Source organism: Cyprinus carpio, chromosome B12 (assembly GCF_018340385.1).
Source record: "Cyprinus carpio isolate SPL01 chromosome B12, ASM1834038v1, whole genome shotgun sequence".
Taxonomy (NCBI): domain Eukaryota; kingdom Metazoa; phylum Chordata; class Actinopteri; order Cypriniformes; family Cyprinidae; genus Cyprinus; species Cyprinus carpio.
The window spans coordinates 22,430,047-22,448,848 of NC_056608.1; the positions used below are offsets into that span (position 1 = coordinate 22,430,047).

At 39.8% G+C, this 18,802-nt stretch overlaps 1 protein-coding gene across 15 annotated transcripts in view; it reads left to right on the forward strand.

The window, feature by feature from the left end:
* The window catches only part of ebf3a (EBF transcription factor 3a), a 102,157-nt gene extending 85,962 nt beyond the window's left edge, over positions 1-16,195 (forward strand). For 4 of the 15 annotated variants that reach the window (XM_042735985.1, XM_042735984.1, XM_042735986.1 and 1 more), the window contains exons 11-16: positions 4,130-4,218; positions 8,912-8,977; positions 9,780-9,945; positions 10,776-10,964; positions 11,672-11,761; positions 13,428-16,195. In XM_042735985.1, coding sequence (XP_042591919.1) covers positions 4,130-4,218; positions 8,912-8,977; positions 9,780-9,945; positions 10,776-10,964; positions 11,672-11,761; positions 13,428-13,459 — 632 coding nt within the window. In that variant the 3' untranslated portion in view covers positions 13,460-16,195. Of the gene's footprint in view, positions 1-4,129; positions 4,219-8,911; positions 8,978-9,779; positions 9,946-10,775; positions 10,977-11,563; positions 11,762-13,427 lie in introns of all 15 variants that reach the window. The other 11 variants (XM_042735975.1, XM_042735974.1, XM_042735979.1 and 8 more) reach the window with 5 other exon arrangements.
* The last annotated feature ends 2,607 nt before the right edge of the window (positions 16,196-18,802 follow it).

The window sequence follows — 18,802 nt, forward strand, 5'->3', positions numbered from 1 at the left end:
ACAAACAAACAGAAAATGGATGACAAATGAAGACGTAAGCAAAACACTCTGCCACTGACATACGCCAGGCTTCCAGATACTCACACACACATATGCGGGGAAAAGCAGTGTTGACTGCGGCCATATCCAGCACTTAAACTCTCTCTCTCTCATTATCCGTGAGGTCAGTAAGCAGAATTGGGAAGAAACGGAGAGATCAATACAAATTATCCCTGAGCAAACCGGCGCTGACAGCCTGAATTGCAGCATATGTTTACCCAAAATCGGGCAATTTATCTTAATATCAGCAAAGTAATGCGGAACAGGTGAAAGGTCACCTACTCTCCCCACCTCATAATTACCCAGCTCTAAAACAGGAAAGTGCTATTGATTGGCCGAGCCCGGGGCTGGGGGGGCTGGCTCAAAGGCCAGTGGGAGGGGCTTAGCCTCAGGCCTGGGCCGGAAGATATAGAGATAGAGAGTGTGTAGGTTGTAAAAGAGAAAAAGAGTTTTATAGTACAACGACGTGAGAGTGAAGGAGAAGCGAGATGCTTGCCGGAGTCTGTCTGGATTTAAACTGTTATTGCTCAATCTGTTCTCCATATTTCCCAGCTGGCCTAGAAGCATTAATACACCCCCCCCCCCCCCCCCCCCCCCCCACACACAACCCCCCCCCCCCCCCCCCCCCTTCCATTCACTTCTCTGTCATTTTTATCAATTTTATGTGTTCGGAATCGCAACAGTACTCCCCTTATATTTATTTATTTATTTTATAATTTATTTATTTTTTTAACATGGGAACCATAGTTTCCACAAAAATATCTTGGCTACTAGAATTATTAGTGATGTTTGATATGCGGCTTAAGGGCATCATTTGTGCTACAGACATGAATGACACCTTAAATCGTATATTACTTTACACAAAGTGATCCGGCTTTTGGGTTTCACTTGGTGGGTGATAAAATTGGTGGAAAAAATTCCAATAGATTTACATTGAGCTATATCTAGAGCTATATCTATCTCTTAATTACTTGGATCAGTAAGTAACCACCTAAAAACCTTGTATTAATTTAAAGTAATTATTCAGATAATTTAAAATTTCCTTTATCATGACTAATTTTATGGCTAATATTAAACATTTGTATTTTAGTTATGCTATTTTGGTAGATACTATTATTTTATAGGCATTTTTTTCTGACTTTATTTATTTATTTTTATAAATAGTTATTGTAGCTATGGTATTTTGCTAAAAGATATGATTACCATTTAATTTCTTTTTAAAAAATAATTTATTCATGTATTTATTTATTCTATTTTATTACTAATTTAATGGCTAACTTTATATTTATGTTTGAGTTATGTTACGGTATTTTGCAAGAAACTAAATAAATTTTTTTACTATATTTTTATTAAATTATTTTTCATAACTAATTTGCTTATCAAGTTTATTGTGTCTTTGCTAGATACTATGATTGACATTTACTGTCTGTTTATTTATTTATTTATTGCTATTTATTGCCAATCAATAAGTTTATGTGTGTGTATATATATATATATATATATATATATATATATATATATATATATATATATGTAGACAGACAGACAGACAGCTATGCTATGGTATTTGGTACAAGAAATTGTGGTTACCATAGTAAATCAGTGTGTTTTTCACCCAGCTGTAGTTAATAATTCCTGGCGTGTTTGAGGTGGAGGATCTCAGAGGTGAGGGACTGTCTTGCGCTAATGAAGGTCTCACTGACCTCTTTTACTGCATTAGCATCAGATCAATAACTGAAGAGCGTTTAGCGCCCACTGTTCCGATACATTTATCAAACCGCACACATTCCTTCATCAGCAAAGCCTCAATGTCAGAGCGCAGAACAACATGTTGCAGCTCGGGGCTGCGCTGTGTGAAAGTGCCATCAGAACGGCTGTAAATCTGCCCGCTTTTGGGCCATATTTAATGTCACTGGGTACTTTTATTGTGTGTCCCAGGGCAAATACACATCCTGGAGGGCTAGTGTCAAAGTGCATGATCCATTTGTGCAGTTCCAGGCGCCAGACGTAAAAAACGGGCCAAAATGATGGATACCCTCATATGGGCAAATTCAGGCATAATGAAGTGCTGTAATACAAACATTTACATCTCGGTGAGGTGGAGGGTGTCCGTCTAGGAACGACAGACGAGAGGAGAAGGAAAGGGGGAGGTGAAGGTGTGTGTGAGAGAGCTACATCCTTGTGAAAGCCATGTCATGTAAAATCAATACGCCCGATCAATGCTTTATTAACAAGCCAACATCTTACTTCAGATTCCTGCACGCTACTTTGGCTTCAGCCATGCAAGATGGCATGTCAAATAGTATCACCGCTGTCACACGATGACACGCATACGTGTGCGCCAAAAGCGCTGTCTTGATATTGATCAGATCAGATTGATTGGATTGCCGCCCCCTACTACACTTAGATGTAATTGTAGCACTTCATCATAAAGTCACCCAATTATTTCCAGGAAGTTCCTGTCTAATATGCTCATATTCTCCTCTCAGGCTGTCATCTCTCATTCTCTGCTTTAGTTCTTTCTCGTGTTTCTCCCCGTTTCCGTCAGAGTTCAGCGGCGAACAGCGTGCTGACTAAGGGGAACAGACAGATTTGATCTCTCAAAAGAAAAAGCACATTGATTCATACAGCCTCATCACTGACAACGACATCTACATTCATGTCTGATAATATTTTTATGCTGATGTTCTGCTTGCTTTCCTCTTGTGATCTTTTCTTCCTTCTGTATCATTTTTTATGTTCAATTTGATATAGCCACATTGGCTCAACCAATGAAATGCATTTGGGGGCGGGGCTATCTGTATGTCAGATGCCAATGGTAGATTAGTGTTCACTATAATTTGTGCATTTCTGTTTTTGGTGATGTAAGTAACAGAAATTACACACATTTATGGTCAATTTTATTGTATGGATGAGGACACATTAAGTCATATATCTACATAGGTTACATATTTAATGTTTCTCCCCCTCATCTGGTCCAGTTGTCATTTTGATTTCAAAAATGAAATATATGCACAGATGAATTGTTCACAATAAGATCTATAACATGAATTTAGACATCTTCAGAAAATTTCATGTCAGCTTTAAAAACCAGCTGCATCGCAACACCTTGACAACCCCCGAAACAATCACACCATTGTGTTGACAGTTTTTGCATGGGCATATGCTACTCACTACTCCTTTAAAAATATTTTATGCAAAAAAAAGACGCCCTAGAGTGCGACACATTTGATATTTGTTGAAAATAATTTCCCATGCTTAAAGTCTTGTGTGACCGTAATAGACCTCCATGCGCTCTTCTAAAGCTTGTTAAACACAATGCATGCAGTAGCAGGAAGTTGAGATTATGATTCATGCACTTGTAGACGGAGCAGCTCTGTCTGATTTATAACCGGAGCACTTCATACTCAAAATTCCAATTTGAGAGGGAGGGAACATGTGTGTGTGCGGCATGTGTGAGTGTGAAAGAAAAGATTAATTACTATTTGTGGCCAGCAATTTCATGAGGCCAGCCCCGGCACAGCTGTGAAATGATAGTGCCCTACATCAGTTTGTAGTCAACCATTCACAGATTATTAAAGCTCCATAAGATGAAGTGTTCCTCCTGCCTGCTTTGCTTTAGCGCACGATGGTGGAGAGAGTGTGAGAAAGAGGGATAAATCTGAAGGGGTGCAATAGCTAGACATATGTCATCATCGCCCGTTGCCCATAAATCCAGCGGGTGCTTCAGGAAGCAGGACTGATGCAGACTTCACAGGGTAGACAGTCGCAATCGAACGTGTGTGTGTGTGTGTGGGTTTGTATGAGCGCACCCGTTTCATTCATAATGTATCCACTAACTCCTTCAAATTTATCTGATCAATTATAGGCCTCGTTCTTCCAAATAGGAGAGGTGATAGATGTGGCTCTGACGGAGTATTGCACAGCACATTATTACCTTCTATTCAAATGCTCTGGAATAAAATACATGATGGGTGCATACATTCTCAAGAGCGAATGTAATAACATTTATGATGAAAACACAAATCTGTTCATTTGTTTTGCCTGTGCTGGATGCTAACGGATGGCGTTTTCTTGTTTTGCTGTTTAGCTTTGAACGAACCAACTATTGACTACGGCTTCCAGAGACTGCAGAAGGTCATTCCCAGACATCCAGGTGATCCGGAGAGGTTGCCCAAGGTTAGTGATTCTGTGTGTGTGTGAAAGAGCTATTTATCATAGAAATGTCAAAACGGGAAACAATTCACTGGCTAGATGAGCAAGCGCATGCAATCGCTTTTGGCAAGTCATCACTATGCAATCCGGCATGTTTGGATTCCGTAGGAATCGTGCAACTTTCGGCACATCGAAATGGTTCAATTAAGTATTTTTCCACCCCAGTAGGCAGTGGCGATTTTAATCTAAGCAGAGGCCTTTTTCAGATGTGTGATTATTTTGGTCTTGTTTTCCTTTCATTTTCCAAAGCTAGATCCAGTTTAATCTTTTGTTTACAGAGCTTTCCATTAAAAGTCCTTGTCTTAGCAGGTTAATAAATGAGTTTTGTGCACGTTAATATGGGCAAGCCCTCTCTCTGGGCTTTTTAGCTTCATTTATTTATTTTTTCCTCCACTTAAATTCCACAAACCATGCAGTTTGCCTGCAGTTCCCTTGTGGTCGAAACGTATCACAGTTCTGTTGTTTTGATGTGTGACATGAAAGACAAAGTATGCCTGTTGGACCTTTTCTATTTCCTATTCTTTGATTCGTCCACTCCTTTTTTTTTTGCTCATTTAGCTTTGATAGGATCTATGACTTGTGCCCGGCTAATAGAAAACACGCTAATTTCCCATCTGAGAGCGGTGCGGCGCCAAGGGCTTTTCTTAATAATATGTTAAGAGATTATTTTGTACCCTGTTCGTGGGTGCTCGGCGAGAGCTGACCACCACAGAGGCCTAATAACAGATATCATACAAATATCTATTAAAGCACAGCATGGGAACAGCCGCTATCATTAACTTCAGCTGAACAGCTCTGGAATGGCGTTGTCTCAGCGCTAGCATCCCGCGGACATGCACCAAACTAAGAACCCATAAGACTTTGCCCTGCACTACATGATGTGTTTCAATTACACTTGGCTCTCTGTCTCTGTGGAGGCCAATATCTGGACAGGAAATCTCATTCCAGTAAATGCTTCAAACTATCCATTATCCAAAAAAAAAATAGTTGTAAAGCCATTCTGCTTGAGCATTTCTGAAGCTGGAAAAAAAAAAAAAAATATATATATATATATTTAAGTTTTATTATTACTGTTATACTTCGTATATTTTATTATAAGAAAAATACAATAGTATGCAATTAAAAAAATTTGTATATTTTATTATAAGAAAAATACAATAGTATGCAATTAAAACTCAATTTATTTGAATATTTTATCATATCAAAAGAAGAAGATACAACAGCAACAATACAAAACAAAAAAAAAAAGTGACTGATATGGCATTTTTTTTTTAAGTGCATGTGATTACATCTCTCAATTTTTTAAAATAATATACTTCGTATATTTTATTATAAGAAAAATACAATAGTATTATATTAAAAGAAGGATGGATTAACAGCATCAATAACGAAAAATAAATGGAAATTGCTTTTTTCTTTACTCAAGTGCGTGCAATTTCACTTATCTCAAATTCAGGTAAACCCTCAGCACAGGGCCATCACACTAGAGCAGTTCCAATAAACAACATAAATATTTGATTTTGGCTTCTAATGGACCCAAATGTGAGTTCAGCAGCATGTAAATGAAAGTGCCAAGTGATTCATCATAGTTACCGCAGCCGTCTGCACCTCTGTCGCGTTCGAGGGTCACAGCCAGCTCCACGCAAAGCAGCAATTGACCCTTACACATATTCTCAATAAGAGGCAGAGCGTCTGGGAGGAGCGGCTGCATTAGATGTTACAGACGGGAGACAGACCGCCGTAATAAGAGGTTTCGGGGGAGGGATGTACACAGTATGTTAGCAATAAGGTAAAGCCGTCACACTCATGCTCGCCTGCTCGACTCCGCTGTAGAGTTGATAATACGCCCCTGATATCGATTCCTGGATTTTTTTTTTTTTTTTTTTTCATTCCTTTCAGGCAGGGATCTACAATGCACAAGGTCTGATGAGGGATCTTAGCTGGACAGAAAGCCAATATGGCGTGCATGTATTGCTTTGGACATGCAACTGCTAGTATCAAAGTATTTCTCAATTGTTTACTTTTTATAGTACCAATACTTTAGAAATCCCTAACATATTCTTACTATGATTTGCCCGGAATTGCAGTTTACCTCCCTAATTTTAGATGCTTGATCCAAGGGGAGGGGCGTCCAATGAACGCGTTTATATATGAAGACGGCAAGAGAGAGTAAAAAGCAATATGTGAAGTCACTCATGTGATGAGGAAAGAGATTGCTAAAGGGACCTTCCAATCCTCTTTCTTTTAAGTCCTTGTTTGAAATCAGTGTCATTCATTTGTATGGATATAAGGCTGAGACAAACACTGGAATGAAAATCTGATCAGGCTCTATACATTCGCTTACATGCCATCAAATAATCTTTATTGCAAATCATATAGTGGTAACCTGTCGGCCGTAGTCTCACATTCATCAGTTCCATTAGCCTCTTTGCGTCCTGTTTCAGCTCGCAAACACCAATCTATTCTGCCTCCCATTCAATCTAATATCCAAGAAAAAATTATTAGAAATGCATTCATGTTGAGCAATTACCCATGCATTAAAATTCATCTTCTCTCTCTTGGCTTTGGCAAGGTAGCTACACGTATCGGCCCCACACTTCTCAATGTATTCATCACCTCAGGCAAGAACTAACAGAATAATTGCTTTACACTTTTATAATGACATTAGCACCTCCAGCCCCTCACCTCACTTGGCTTCTTTAACAGTGGTGATATATACCACTCACGATATTCAAGAGTGATAATAACAAGTTTTCCATTTAAACGATTCTCGTCCACCGGCAGAACAATGAGCTCTTGTAATAATAAGCCCTCGCATTTGTCACGAAACAAGCCCTGGGATCGTTTCGGGCTTAAATAGTTCCCGGTCTAACCTGGAATCTTGTGTCGATGCGGAAAAAGAAGAGGAGTCAATTACACTTAACGCCGCCGCTCTGAAATTTACATGGAAATGCTTTTCGAACACCGCTCACCGCTAATCATATTCTCAGCGTGAGGCCGCAAGGATGAGAGGGGCATGCTGGAACAAAACAAACTCATTCACAGCCTCCTCCGCCGATTGGCTGATGTGTTCACCATGCATAGACTCCCACTTCAGCGTGCACCGCTAAATCTGATTCATTAGGAAATGCACCTCATGGCAAATGACAGATTAGAGTTGAGGGTATGCGTCGTTTTCTTAAACTATCCTTACGCCGCCTTCTCCTCTCGGCCGCCATATGGACGAGAAGTTCAAGTAGGTGTCGGCCGGGGCGAGGTTTCGGGCGACGTTAATTGCGATAATCGTCGGGTGAAATTGGGAGGCATGTAAGACGTCTTGTGATATGATGACAGAGATGATGAGTAATTATTAGCGGCTCAGAAAAACACTTAATCTTGCTTAGAGAGAGCCGAGAGCTGCACTAGGACAGCTGGGCCTTTTATTGACACTACCTGCTGAATGACAAGTGTAATTCTTTATTTGTATGCAAACTAGACACATGCAACATGAAACACAGCCCACAATTGCAGAGGTAAATGCCCATTTGAAGAAGCAGTCATCTGGTTAGGCTCAGGTTTGGAGTGCGTCTCTATAAAATGCATGGGCCTGTGATTAATCTTGATAAATATGGATCCAACATGGCGCTTGTGCATGGGAATGAAATAGCCAACGAGCCATGATGAAGGCGCTCCGCGCTTCGCACCCGCAAGGACAACGCCGTGAATGTGCTTACACTCAAACGCGACCTGCAAATCGATAAAAAGCAAGTCAGCAAGTTCAAGACGTGCTAAAAATGCAACAACACTATAATGTACATTCCCAAAAAATAGCTCTTGGAAGAGGAAAATAAGTGGCAACCTGTGCGAAACGCTTTGGAGTTCTGCCGCACGCACTTCGTTGGCAGCTTAGGTGTGAATATTGAAGGGAAAATAAGCAGCAGGTTAATCCTTGTTGTGTTATAAGTCGGGGGACAGCTTGCAGACGGGGATAAGCGAGAGTTCCCAGCGTCCGTGTCCCAGGGCACAGCCTCTCAGCCCGCTCTGGAGAGGAAGTCATTTATGAAGTCCTTTACAACAGCCAGAGAAAGAGGGTTAATTGAAAAATTTCCTAATGTCATTATGAAAGAACTAGATTAACCCGAGCTAATTCACTTTATTGTCCTGAAGAAAGAGGAATGGGCATTGAACTCTTCTGCAAATTTGGGGCATGAATTAGGGGTGAGATGTTGTCTTTGAGGACTCTGCCAGTTTAATTAAGATATGGAAAATGACTCATTGTTCTTCTGAGCTAAAGTGCATGGAATTAGCAGGCAAACGCGGCGTCTGTGTTTGACTCGGTGCGGCATGCTAGTGTTTGTTTGTTTAATACCCACAAGGCCATGTCGTTGAAACGCAAGTCCTTATGTTGACTCATTTAGCTTAAGTTACACACCACTTCACTAGTCTAACTAAGTCAAATGAAATGTGACTAAGAAATAAAAGAAAGCATTCGATAATATATAATTAAAAATGTTTTATTTCCGCTCGTCAGCTTGTGTGTTTTTTCCCAACTAGAGATAAAGAGCTTATAATTTACCCGGACCCACATGCACGCTTATTATTCATGTGCAATGTACTGGCTGATGTTGTTTATACATCTTTATGACTGATTATGTTGCATTCTGGGTGTATATTGCAGGAGGTGTTGCTAAAGAGAGCCGCTGACCTTGTGGAAGCACTGTACGGGATGCCACACAACAACCAGGTACAAACTCATGCTAATGAAGCACCTTTTCTCTTCCTTTGCATGGTGGATGTAATTAAATCAGCATTTGTCTCCTTTTGCTACATTCCTGTATGTTTTAAAGCTAGCTGGGGGCCTTTGTATTGTAGCCGAGTGAAAGCTTGTTTTTTTTTCTTTTCTTCTTCTGCTTTTTCGCAATTTAATTCCTGGCTACAGCTCTTGGTGCAAAGTGACGAGTTAATCACTCAAAACACATTCGCACAGTCATATACAGGCTTATTTAAATGGGAGGATAACCTTGAACTTGGCCCTAAACGGTGCACTTCTGGAATATATTCTACCGAGCGGTCCAGCTATGGTTGAGAGGTCTAATACATATTCAGAAGAAATGATCCATTACATTATTTTCCCCCAGTCGAGTAGCACAGAGGTGAAGACACTGCAATCCAAATACAGCGAAACAAATGCAAACGTCCTGTCATTTATGTTTACCTTCAGACAGAAAATCCATATGTATATTTTTTTTTGTGTGTTGTGTGTGTGGTATTTATGTAATTTGTATATATATTGTTTTATATTTGTTTTGTTTGTTTAAAAAAAAATAAATATATATATATATATATATATATATATATATATATATATATATATATATATAATTTACTCTGTATTTAAGTATTTTAATTTCTATTTTTATATAAATGTTTTACATACATTTACACATAAGTGTTTTAGAAATGATGCCTACTGAGTTCAGATCTCTGGCCTTAAGTTATTGTAAGAACAAACCGATAACTCTCATTTCTCTGTTTCTGTGTGGTAGGAGATCATCCTGAAGAGGGCCGCAGATATTGCAGAGGCTCTGTACAGCGTCCCACGTAACCACAACCAGATCCCTTCCCTTGCCAACACAGCCTCTCACGGCGGAATGATGGGAGTCAACTCTTTCGGTGGTCAGCTCGCCGTCAACGTCTCAGAGACCTCACAAGGTATGTGGCATGAAGATTAGCATGTAGATTACAATGAACCCTGCAGTTAAAAGCTTTAACAGACTAAAGTGGTTTACTGGCCAAACTGGAGGCTTGTCAGTCTAAGAGATAACCACCAATGCCCCTCTAGACAGCCTAACCAGCATAGCCAGGAAAGAGAACCTGCTATCCACTTTAGTTGTTCATCTGCGAATATCAAAATGAGTTATACACATTTCTAGAAAAATGCTTGCAACGATTAACGATTAGCGAACATTAGTGAGCTGCTAGCAGCATGAATCATGGCACAGGCCGGCTGCAGCTTTATCTTTCCTGGCTGTGTATAGCATAGATCCCAGGAGGTGCCTGACCCTGTCCCCATCTCTCCGCTGCCAGCCTGCCAGAACACGCAGCACTATCTCACACACTGCATTTAGCCAGTGTACTGATAATAGGTTTACACCTGTTCCATTGTTGCCTCCACTCAGGTCAGGACAGGGAAAAATCACACTGGAATACATGCTGGGACGCTGAATATCCTCCTTACATACATGGAGGTGAATTTAACGCACAGCTGTGTGGACTGGCCACGTTAACACATTGGGCATTACTCATGAAACCCAAGTAAAATGCATTACTGTGCAAACCGTAGGGGGGGAGGGGGGTTGTGTAGGCATGGCATGACTGTAGGAACTGTTTTCAAAGAATTGTTTAATTTATTTACATTTGATATATATGTATGTGGTAATAAATAGTCTAAAAATAACTGATGATGGCACCTACCTCAAGAATTATATAGATTCAGAACACTACACTGTGGCAGATTTTGACCAATGTCTTTTCGTCCGCAGTGGGCTACAGTCGCAACACGAGCAGCGTGTCGCCTCGCGGTTACGTGCCCAGCAGCACCCCGCAGCAGTCCAACTACAACACCGTCAGCAACACCATGAACGGCTATGGCAATGCAGGAATGCCCAACCTGGGCGTGCCCAGCTCACCGGGCTTCTTGAACGGCTCCTCAGCAAACTCTCCCTACGGCAGTAAGTATCAAGGTAATGACGAGCCACCGCTCTCTCTGTCCCCCACCTGTGCTTCCCTTTCCTTTTAACACTCCTCTGTTGTTGTTCTGTTGGTTGTTTGTTGGTTTGTTTTGTTACCTTTTGGGAATGTGTGCTACTGGATAAAAGGAGGGGTGACTCTGGAGGCTGAACAACCGAGACATTTAGTGAATCCGACCAATCAAAGCAGCCGATTGAAAAGCAAAAGCAATTGCAATTATAAAGCAGGCCACCAAAACAGCACCCAAAATCTCTAAAAAAAAAAAAAAAAAAAAAAAAATGTTTTCGGCATAATGACCCAGTCAGAGTCGATAAGAACGCCTATTATCCAGAAAGTGGCCAAGGCAGGACATCTCATATCCCATTCCAACTTCATTTACTTGATGATTTGCTCGTTTGTTTTGGTCCCCCCAAAAACGACCCGCAACTCAAATTTCCCCCATATCCTCATGACCATTTCTCCCTGATTTGTTTTCATTCCATGAATATGATTTGAAAAAGAGGCGAGGCCCGGCTCTCTGACTCTTCGTCTGTAAGAAGTGAACTCTCTCTGAGTGGTGACTATGTCTGCTTTGTTGCAGTAGTTCCGTCGAGCCCTACCATGGCAGCCTCTTCGGTCAGCCTCTCTTCAAACTGTAGCAGTACACACGGCATTTTCTCATTCTCACCTGCCAATGTCATCTCTGCAGTGAAACAAAAAAGCGCCTTTGCTCCAGTTGTCAGGCCTCAAGCATCTCCACCTCCTTCTTGCACCAGTGCAAATGGCAATGGACTTCAAGGTGAGAGCCGACTCCCTGATTTTAGAACGCCCCGCAGTTGCCTCACCTGTTGGGTCGCATTATTGCACTCTGGTACCCAGACTCCACCCATCCGCCATCCCCGCCGCCGCTTAACGAACATGGCCTCCTACCCGCATCAATTATGTATTTGCGCGTGGATGGGCGGATGGATGGATGGATGAGTGGTCGGATAAGTGCAAGAACGCATTATGCATGCGGGCATGTAGAATGCATGTGCATGTGTGGGTGTGTTTATTGATTTATTTATCTTTCATTAATGATTGAGCAAAGTTAAGTGTCTCATGAGGTTTCGTACTCAAGTGGCTGGGTGCACTGTAATTCGGTAACATCTCGCGCAAATGAAATCTCCGCTGCCGCTCCATGATTCACCGGCTCTTTTGCATTCAAACTGAGCTTGACGTATGTCTCCATATTCTCTTTACATTGGGGGTACACGGCCCCCTTGTCCTCGAGTTAAAAATTCATGTTTCCTACAAAAGTAGCGCAAACGATAGATCCGAAAGAGCAGAAATGTTAATGCCTCGTCGTGCTCGCTCATCTGACGTCAAATAACATCGCCGGAGAAGAAGTGATTATAACCCAGGTTGAATGTGATTATAAGAAGTAAGAGCGAGAGGGAAGAAGCTCACCGTATTCTCGGCAGGGCGGCATCGTTCGGCAAATTAAAGACTTACTCTGGCTGTTTAGTGCGCTCGTATTTGCTCTCCGTCAAGGCCCAGTTGTTTGCTTTGAAAACATGTTTTAGCCATAGCGTGTGCAAGCGAGATTAATAATGTTAGACCTAATGAACTGAGAAATTAAAGTTCATGCCGCTACATGCATATACTTATTAATATGTGGTTTGCAGAAATTAATGAGGAATGCCACAACATCAGATGCCTTGGCAAACTTAAAAACACTCCAAGCATGACTCTACAAATAAGTTGAAAGCGGCAAAAGAGCTTTCCTCCCGTTTGCCCTCCCCTGGCACTTCACTAGACACCTAATTGTGGGAATGAGCGAATGCATCAATCTCCACATTGGGGCGGGCCGAGAGGTGGGCGTGCGACGACCTAGTCCAGCCTTCTTTAGATGTCACGATAAGGAGAGATTGGGGGGGAGAAATACGGGCTGACAGAAGAATGCAAATGGTTTTCCACCATCCACTCGGCTCCAGTAATGGCAGGGGGGAGCGAGGCGAAGATTTCAATTTGGGCAAAGCCGAGGGGTGTCTGGTTGCTGACTGAGGAGGGGAGACCGCGGGTCTACGTGACGTTAGCAGAAGTGACCATGTTGTTTCACGGCTGTCAGCAGGGACCCTCTCCTGGGAGTCTGGCCCACTGTTTGCCATTAACAAAACGCTAAGAGAAATATCACACATGTGGGAGCCAGGAGCTTTCTCCTCAAAATGTCAGAAAGCTCCTCTTTCAAAAAGTGAAGTCCTTCCAGCACGTCTTGTCGGTGAAGCACATTTCACTCAATCACTCCCAACCCTCCCCCGTCGCCCCCCGACAGCAACAGCCTCCATTTTACAAACATCCCCAGCGCCTTTCGAGTCGAGTATTTTGTGAAATGCGAGTGACATACTTACTGCTGTGTTCTTTTTTGTCTTTCGCTTGGCGTCCTGGGACCTCCCGTGCTAAAATTGTTTCTCTTTCTCTTGCAGCTATGTCCGGACTGGTGGTCCCACCCATGTAAATTGCACTCCCTTCCCTTGTAAAGCAGCCGTCTCCTCATCGGGACGAAGCGTAGTACGTTATGTGGAGGATCCTCCTCGAAGTCGTCATTCATCATGAAGTTAATCAGCAGCTAATTCTGTTTTTCAGAGGAAAAAGACACTTTGTTTCAAAGAGTTTATTTGAAATTGACATGCAAGCGACTTCACAGTTTATTGACTGAATCTCTTATCATATTTTCACGATCTCGAATGGGAAAAAAAAGAACAAAACGTACCTATTTTGTATAAACATTTCTGGTTTAATCTTGGCTATGTCTAGTTCTTGCTATGTGTGGGAAGAAACATTGTGGATATGCCATTTGATGAAAACACTGATAAAAAAAAAATCTGTAAGAATGTTTCTCTTTCACCGATGTGCTGCCGCTGCACATCTTCATAATGTGAATTCATTTTCCTTTTTTATTAATATTATTTTTTGTTTCTCGTTTTGCTTTTTTTTTTTTTTTTATTGTGGTAATAAAAAGGGGGCCAATATATACAGAGCCAATAAACTGGAAATAATATAAGATATATGATTTATAAATCAAAAAGAAAGGCAAGGAAGAAGGAACGATGGGAGGAACCATGAATGGTGATCTTATCGTTCAGTTCGTTCGGCGGAAATGAACTTTGTAACTTATTGTAGGTAGAAGTTGTAACTTTGATATTGCAAAAATTCTTCTCTTGCCTTCAACAAGCACACTAACAGAGATGAAGCGCTACTGTCTGTTGGTTAAAAAAAAAAAGAAAAAGAAAAAAAGAAAAAGAAAAAAAGAAAAAAAAAAGAAGAAAATATTTCCACTGCTAAAGCTTCCTGTAAAGCGAGTGTGATCTGCAATGTTTTTCAACTTTTTGCTAGCACTGTATACTATTGCATTCTTAGGCTACTGTGAAGTCTGTTTCTTGTACCAGAAAGTTGTCCTTATACCTCTAGCTCCTTACTCCCTAATGTGTTTTGTATGTGGTTATACAATTGTAGACTTTTGTGATTTTGCCAAAGTTGTAGCTAAATATTTATACACTTGTCTTGAATTTTCCAGAATCACTTAAATATTTAGTAAAGAGTTTTATTCCTACAGTTAGGAGTAAAATTGTCTTATACATTGCAACACTTTCACACAAACACTTGCGGTCACTAAGGGAATTTTTTGTAACATATCGATTATAAATATTGTATTTATCTTTGAAATTTTGTATATTGCTTTCCATCATTTTCTTTGATCTCACGTGTATTGTTTTCCACGGTCGAAATTATGATGAAGGTTTAGCCAAGAATCATCGCCTGCATTCGATGTTTTATACCGATAGATTGTATCGTCCGCGCACTTCGTTTGTAATTCAGACTTTTTTTATGCCAACAGACCTTCCGTCCATTTTCGTTTGTTTGTTTGTTTGTTTATTTGCTATTTCGAGGAGCAGTCAAATCCATTGTTTATTTTTATATTCATTTTTAAGTTATCAAAAAAGTACTTTTTTGAAAGAAAACTGTTTGTTGTATAGTCAAATAAATTGTTTGTGTCACCTGGCTGTAATAATATTAGTAGATAAAGTGCATGTCAAGCCGCCCCAGGGGGAAAAATCCAATTGTGGTTGTAAATTTTGTTTTTGTAGAATGTAAAAAGTCATTTTTACCTGCCACCATGACTTTGCCACATAACTGAACCATGTTTACAGGGATCAAGAAGGAAAAAAAAGAAAAAAAAGGAAAGAAAAAATATCTGCAATGGAAATATACATCAGTTACTAATGTTTATTAAAATATGTCAGAAAAAAAGCTCTGTCAAAGGCTTTCCAGTGAATCTCCTGAGAAGAACCTTTCTGCTGTTTTAATGACAAACGTACACCACAGTGAATCTCATTATTCCATTCAGATCAATGGTGTAAAAAGCACAAACATTTTTTACTAAAATAAAAAATAATTATTGTGACCCCTCATCTTTTTGGACTATTTTGTCTTTTTTAACATTATTTTTTCCCTATTCCCTCAAGTAAAACAGCATTCAAAGGGAATGAAAACAAATGGAAAGTTAGTTTTTGTATCATATATGGACAACAAAGATGAAGATGTTCTATATTGTAAATGTCATTTTGTAAGTAACTCATGACACCGTAGCATAACCGAATCATATCACCTTACACTTTTCTCTCTCAATGATATTGATTTTCCAAGTCGTGCCAAAATCCGCAAATGAGACCCTATCCAAGGCTTTCATTTTGAGCTCTTTTTCTTTGCACTTCGGGCTTTGTAAATGTTGTAATGTTCAGCAGTGTGCTACTCTTTCTGTTTCAATCCAAAAGCGGATGTTTCCTCTTGGCAATCGGCAGAAGTTTCCTTTAGCTGCAGGAAGCAAAGGCAGCTGTAGAAGCAAAGAAATGATGAATGTACAATGTATTTGCTTTGTGATGGCTCAACAAAGCTCAGCCAAGTGGAGGAGCCGGTGAGGTCACCCTGAAAGTAAGAAAAACTCAAGGTTATGTGAAGTGCATTTGTGGATTTCATCATTTCTGCAATCTGGTTTTGTCTTTTAGTCTAATTAAGTACCCATACTCTGAAGATTTCACTAAACACGAGCTCTGTAAGAACAAATGCCTTTTTTTCTGGCTCATGTATGGTTTTATTTGAGTTGTTTTATGGCCACATTTCTACATTTTATTGTACAAAGTTGTTCATTTTACATAATATTTAATTAAAGTATTTCTTGTCTGTGACTAATTTCTCCCTGCAATCTTATTTTTGTCTTTTATCGCTCTAAAAACAGCCATGCATTCAAAATTTTTAAACAGGGAACATATGAAAAAAAAAAAAAAAAAAAACATCTAATTAAAAAAAAAAAAATCTACAAATGTAAACCGTTTAAACAATTTAATCTGCAAACCAAAACAAAAAGCATTTTTGTTTTTATTAGTGATTTTTAAGATATATCTACTTGCAGTTCTGTAAAAGATGCATATAAATTTACATATGCTGTGAATAAATAAATAAATAGTATAAAGCATTTTTTTCCCTAGAGCCTCAATATGGATTTCCAGTCATGCTAACATTAAAAAAATTAAATAAATAATAAAAAAAGAAAAAATTGTCTTCATACTCTTTATTTAAAATGTAGTAACTTTTAAGCTGACTTCACCTCATCTGAAGTCAGAGTTAGCGTGTCATGGATGGTTTTCTAGCAGTAAGTTGGTACTTCATGAAACTGCCTGGTAAAGCAACATTAAAAATATTAAAAACACAAATTTTGTACCTAAAAACACTTTAATGCAGCCTCTCGTACCTTACTGCTTAAATGCAATACTTTAACTGGGGGAAAAATGACACAAATATTTGATTAGCTGATTATGAACGTCAAGGCAAGGACAGAAACAAAAAAAATGCCAACAATTAACCAGAAAAAAGTCAACCTGGAGTGCTGTCACATCTGATTGGTATAAATCGCCGTAGTTATGAAGCAGAGCCTGCTAAGATAGCAGCCCTGTCTCTTACTCTGGCCTTGGCCTTGATGTGGCATTGGCTGAGACTCTTACAGCCGGGTGTTTTTGGGTGAGCCGATGACACGAGGCTTTCATCTTCCACTTCTGTGAATTCCTAGAAGAAATGACAGTCTCCAGGGGAGGGAGGCCCTCCTGGTCAACGCATTGATCCCTGAAGAACAACTGCCATTTCGCGCCGGACGCTCCACGTGCACTGTTTTGGCCTCGCTCGATAGGAAGCCGGGAGATATTTCTCTGTGATTCATCCAGACGACAGACTTGTGACAACTGCAAAATGGAAAAAGTCTCGGTTCCATCAACATTTAACAAGACATCATTAGTGGAGTAGGTGCACCTCTTCATCAACACATGATGTGAATTACAACCTGCAGAACCACATGGGGTTTGTCAGTCATGCATGCATCATTAGACGTAGCGCTCGCGGAGGGTGAACGCAGAGGACAGTGCAGTGCTAACCTTGTTGAAGGTCATTAGTGAGCTGACTGTAGAATTGAGCTTCACTGTCTCTGTCTCATCAGGAAGCTGCTCCATAACTGATTCAACTGGATGCCTCGTTGAGCCCAGTGCTAAAGGAGCCCAGTCAGATCTGATACCTACAGCAGCTAGCGCTGGGATTCGTGGCTTCTTTTAAACACGCTGGATTTTACAGTCAAATGAGGCCTTTTCAACCCGTTTTGGAAGCTTTTGTGCAAATTGTCCCCAAAATGGTAAAAAAGCTGATATCGGATCAGTTCTCTATAAAAAGTCAACATGCTCATGACTCCATTGACTTCTATAATCTGAAATGTTTACAGGTGATTCAACAAGCAAAAACCTGGATTTTATCTGTCAGGAATGTAAAAGCTGGTTGTATAAGTTTCTCAAACTGTTTCATTTCAAATAATGTGTTTTGATGAATCATTCACAATAAGGAACATGCATTAAGAAAGTAAATAGGGTAAGTTTTGATTTCTTTTGCCAACTTCGCCTCTTTTATCATTTTAATTGCTTAGGAACATTAAACAGCCTACAACTTGGCTAATTTTCATAAATGCAATAATTTATTGAATACTGGCATCTTTTATCATGTTTTTCTTGCCACCTTGCTATGTGCCTAAGAATAATTATACTTTTATTCAGCAAGGACAGATTTAAGTTTTGATCAAAAGTGACAGTTAAGACATTTACAACATTATAAATACAATAATTTTAAGCAGCACAACCATTTGAACTGATAATAATATTAAATGCAGCAAATCAGGATGATTTCTAAAGGATCATGTGACACTGAAGACTGGAAATTTCAGCATTTCATCACAGGAATACATTATATTTCAAAAGATATTCAAATATAAAACAGTTGTTTTGAAATGTAACAATATTTCACATTATTACTATAGTGATTAAATAAATGCAGCTTTTCAAGCCAACATTCATAGTTTGTCTTAAATCATTGCTTTTTTTTTTTTAGTTAAAAATAGTGCAAAACCGGGGATAAAATCAATTTAAAATGTAAAAAGTTTTAAACAGCACAGGTTAATTTGTTGCCACCATAACGTAGTGGACTGAAATCTGTCACAGGGTATCTGGCGACTTTCTAACTAATTCTGAACAATCAGTCGATGCATTCAACAGCCAAGGTTATCACTTGTCTAAAAGAGGTGATGAAACCCTTCATAGTTCATAGTCATGGTCGTCAATCCATACTCATCTGCACAGTCCTAGAAGAATAACCTCCCCGCTTTAAAACAACCACGTATCTTATCTGTCTTTCTGAGTGCCTCCGGATAGCAGGTCAGAAAATGTCAATTTCTCATCAAGACAACGGCGCTTGCTGTGTGTTTTCTTACTCACAA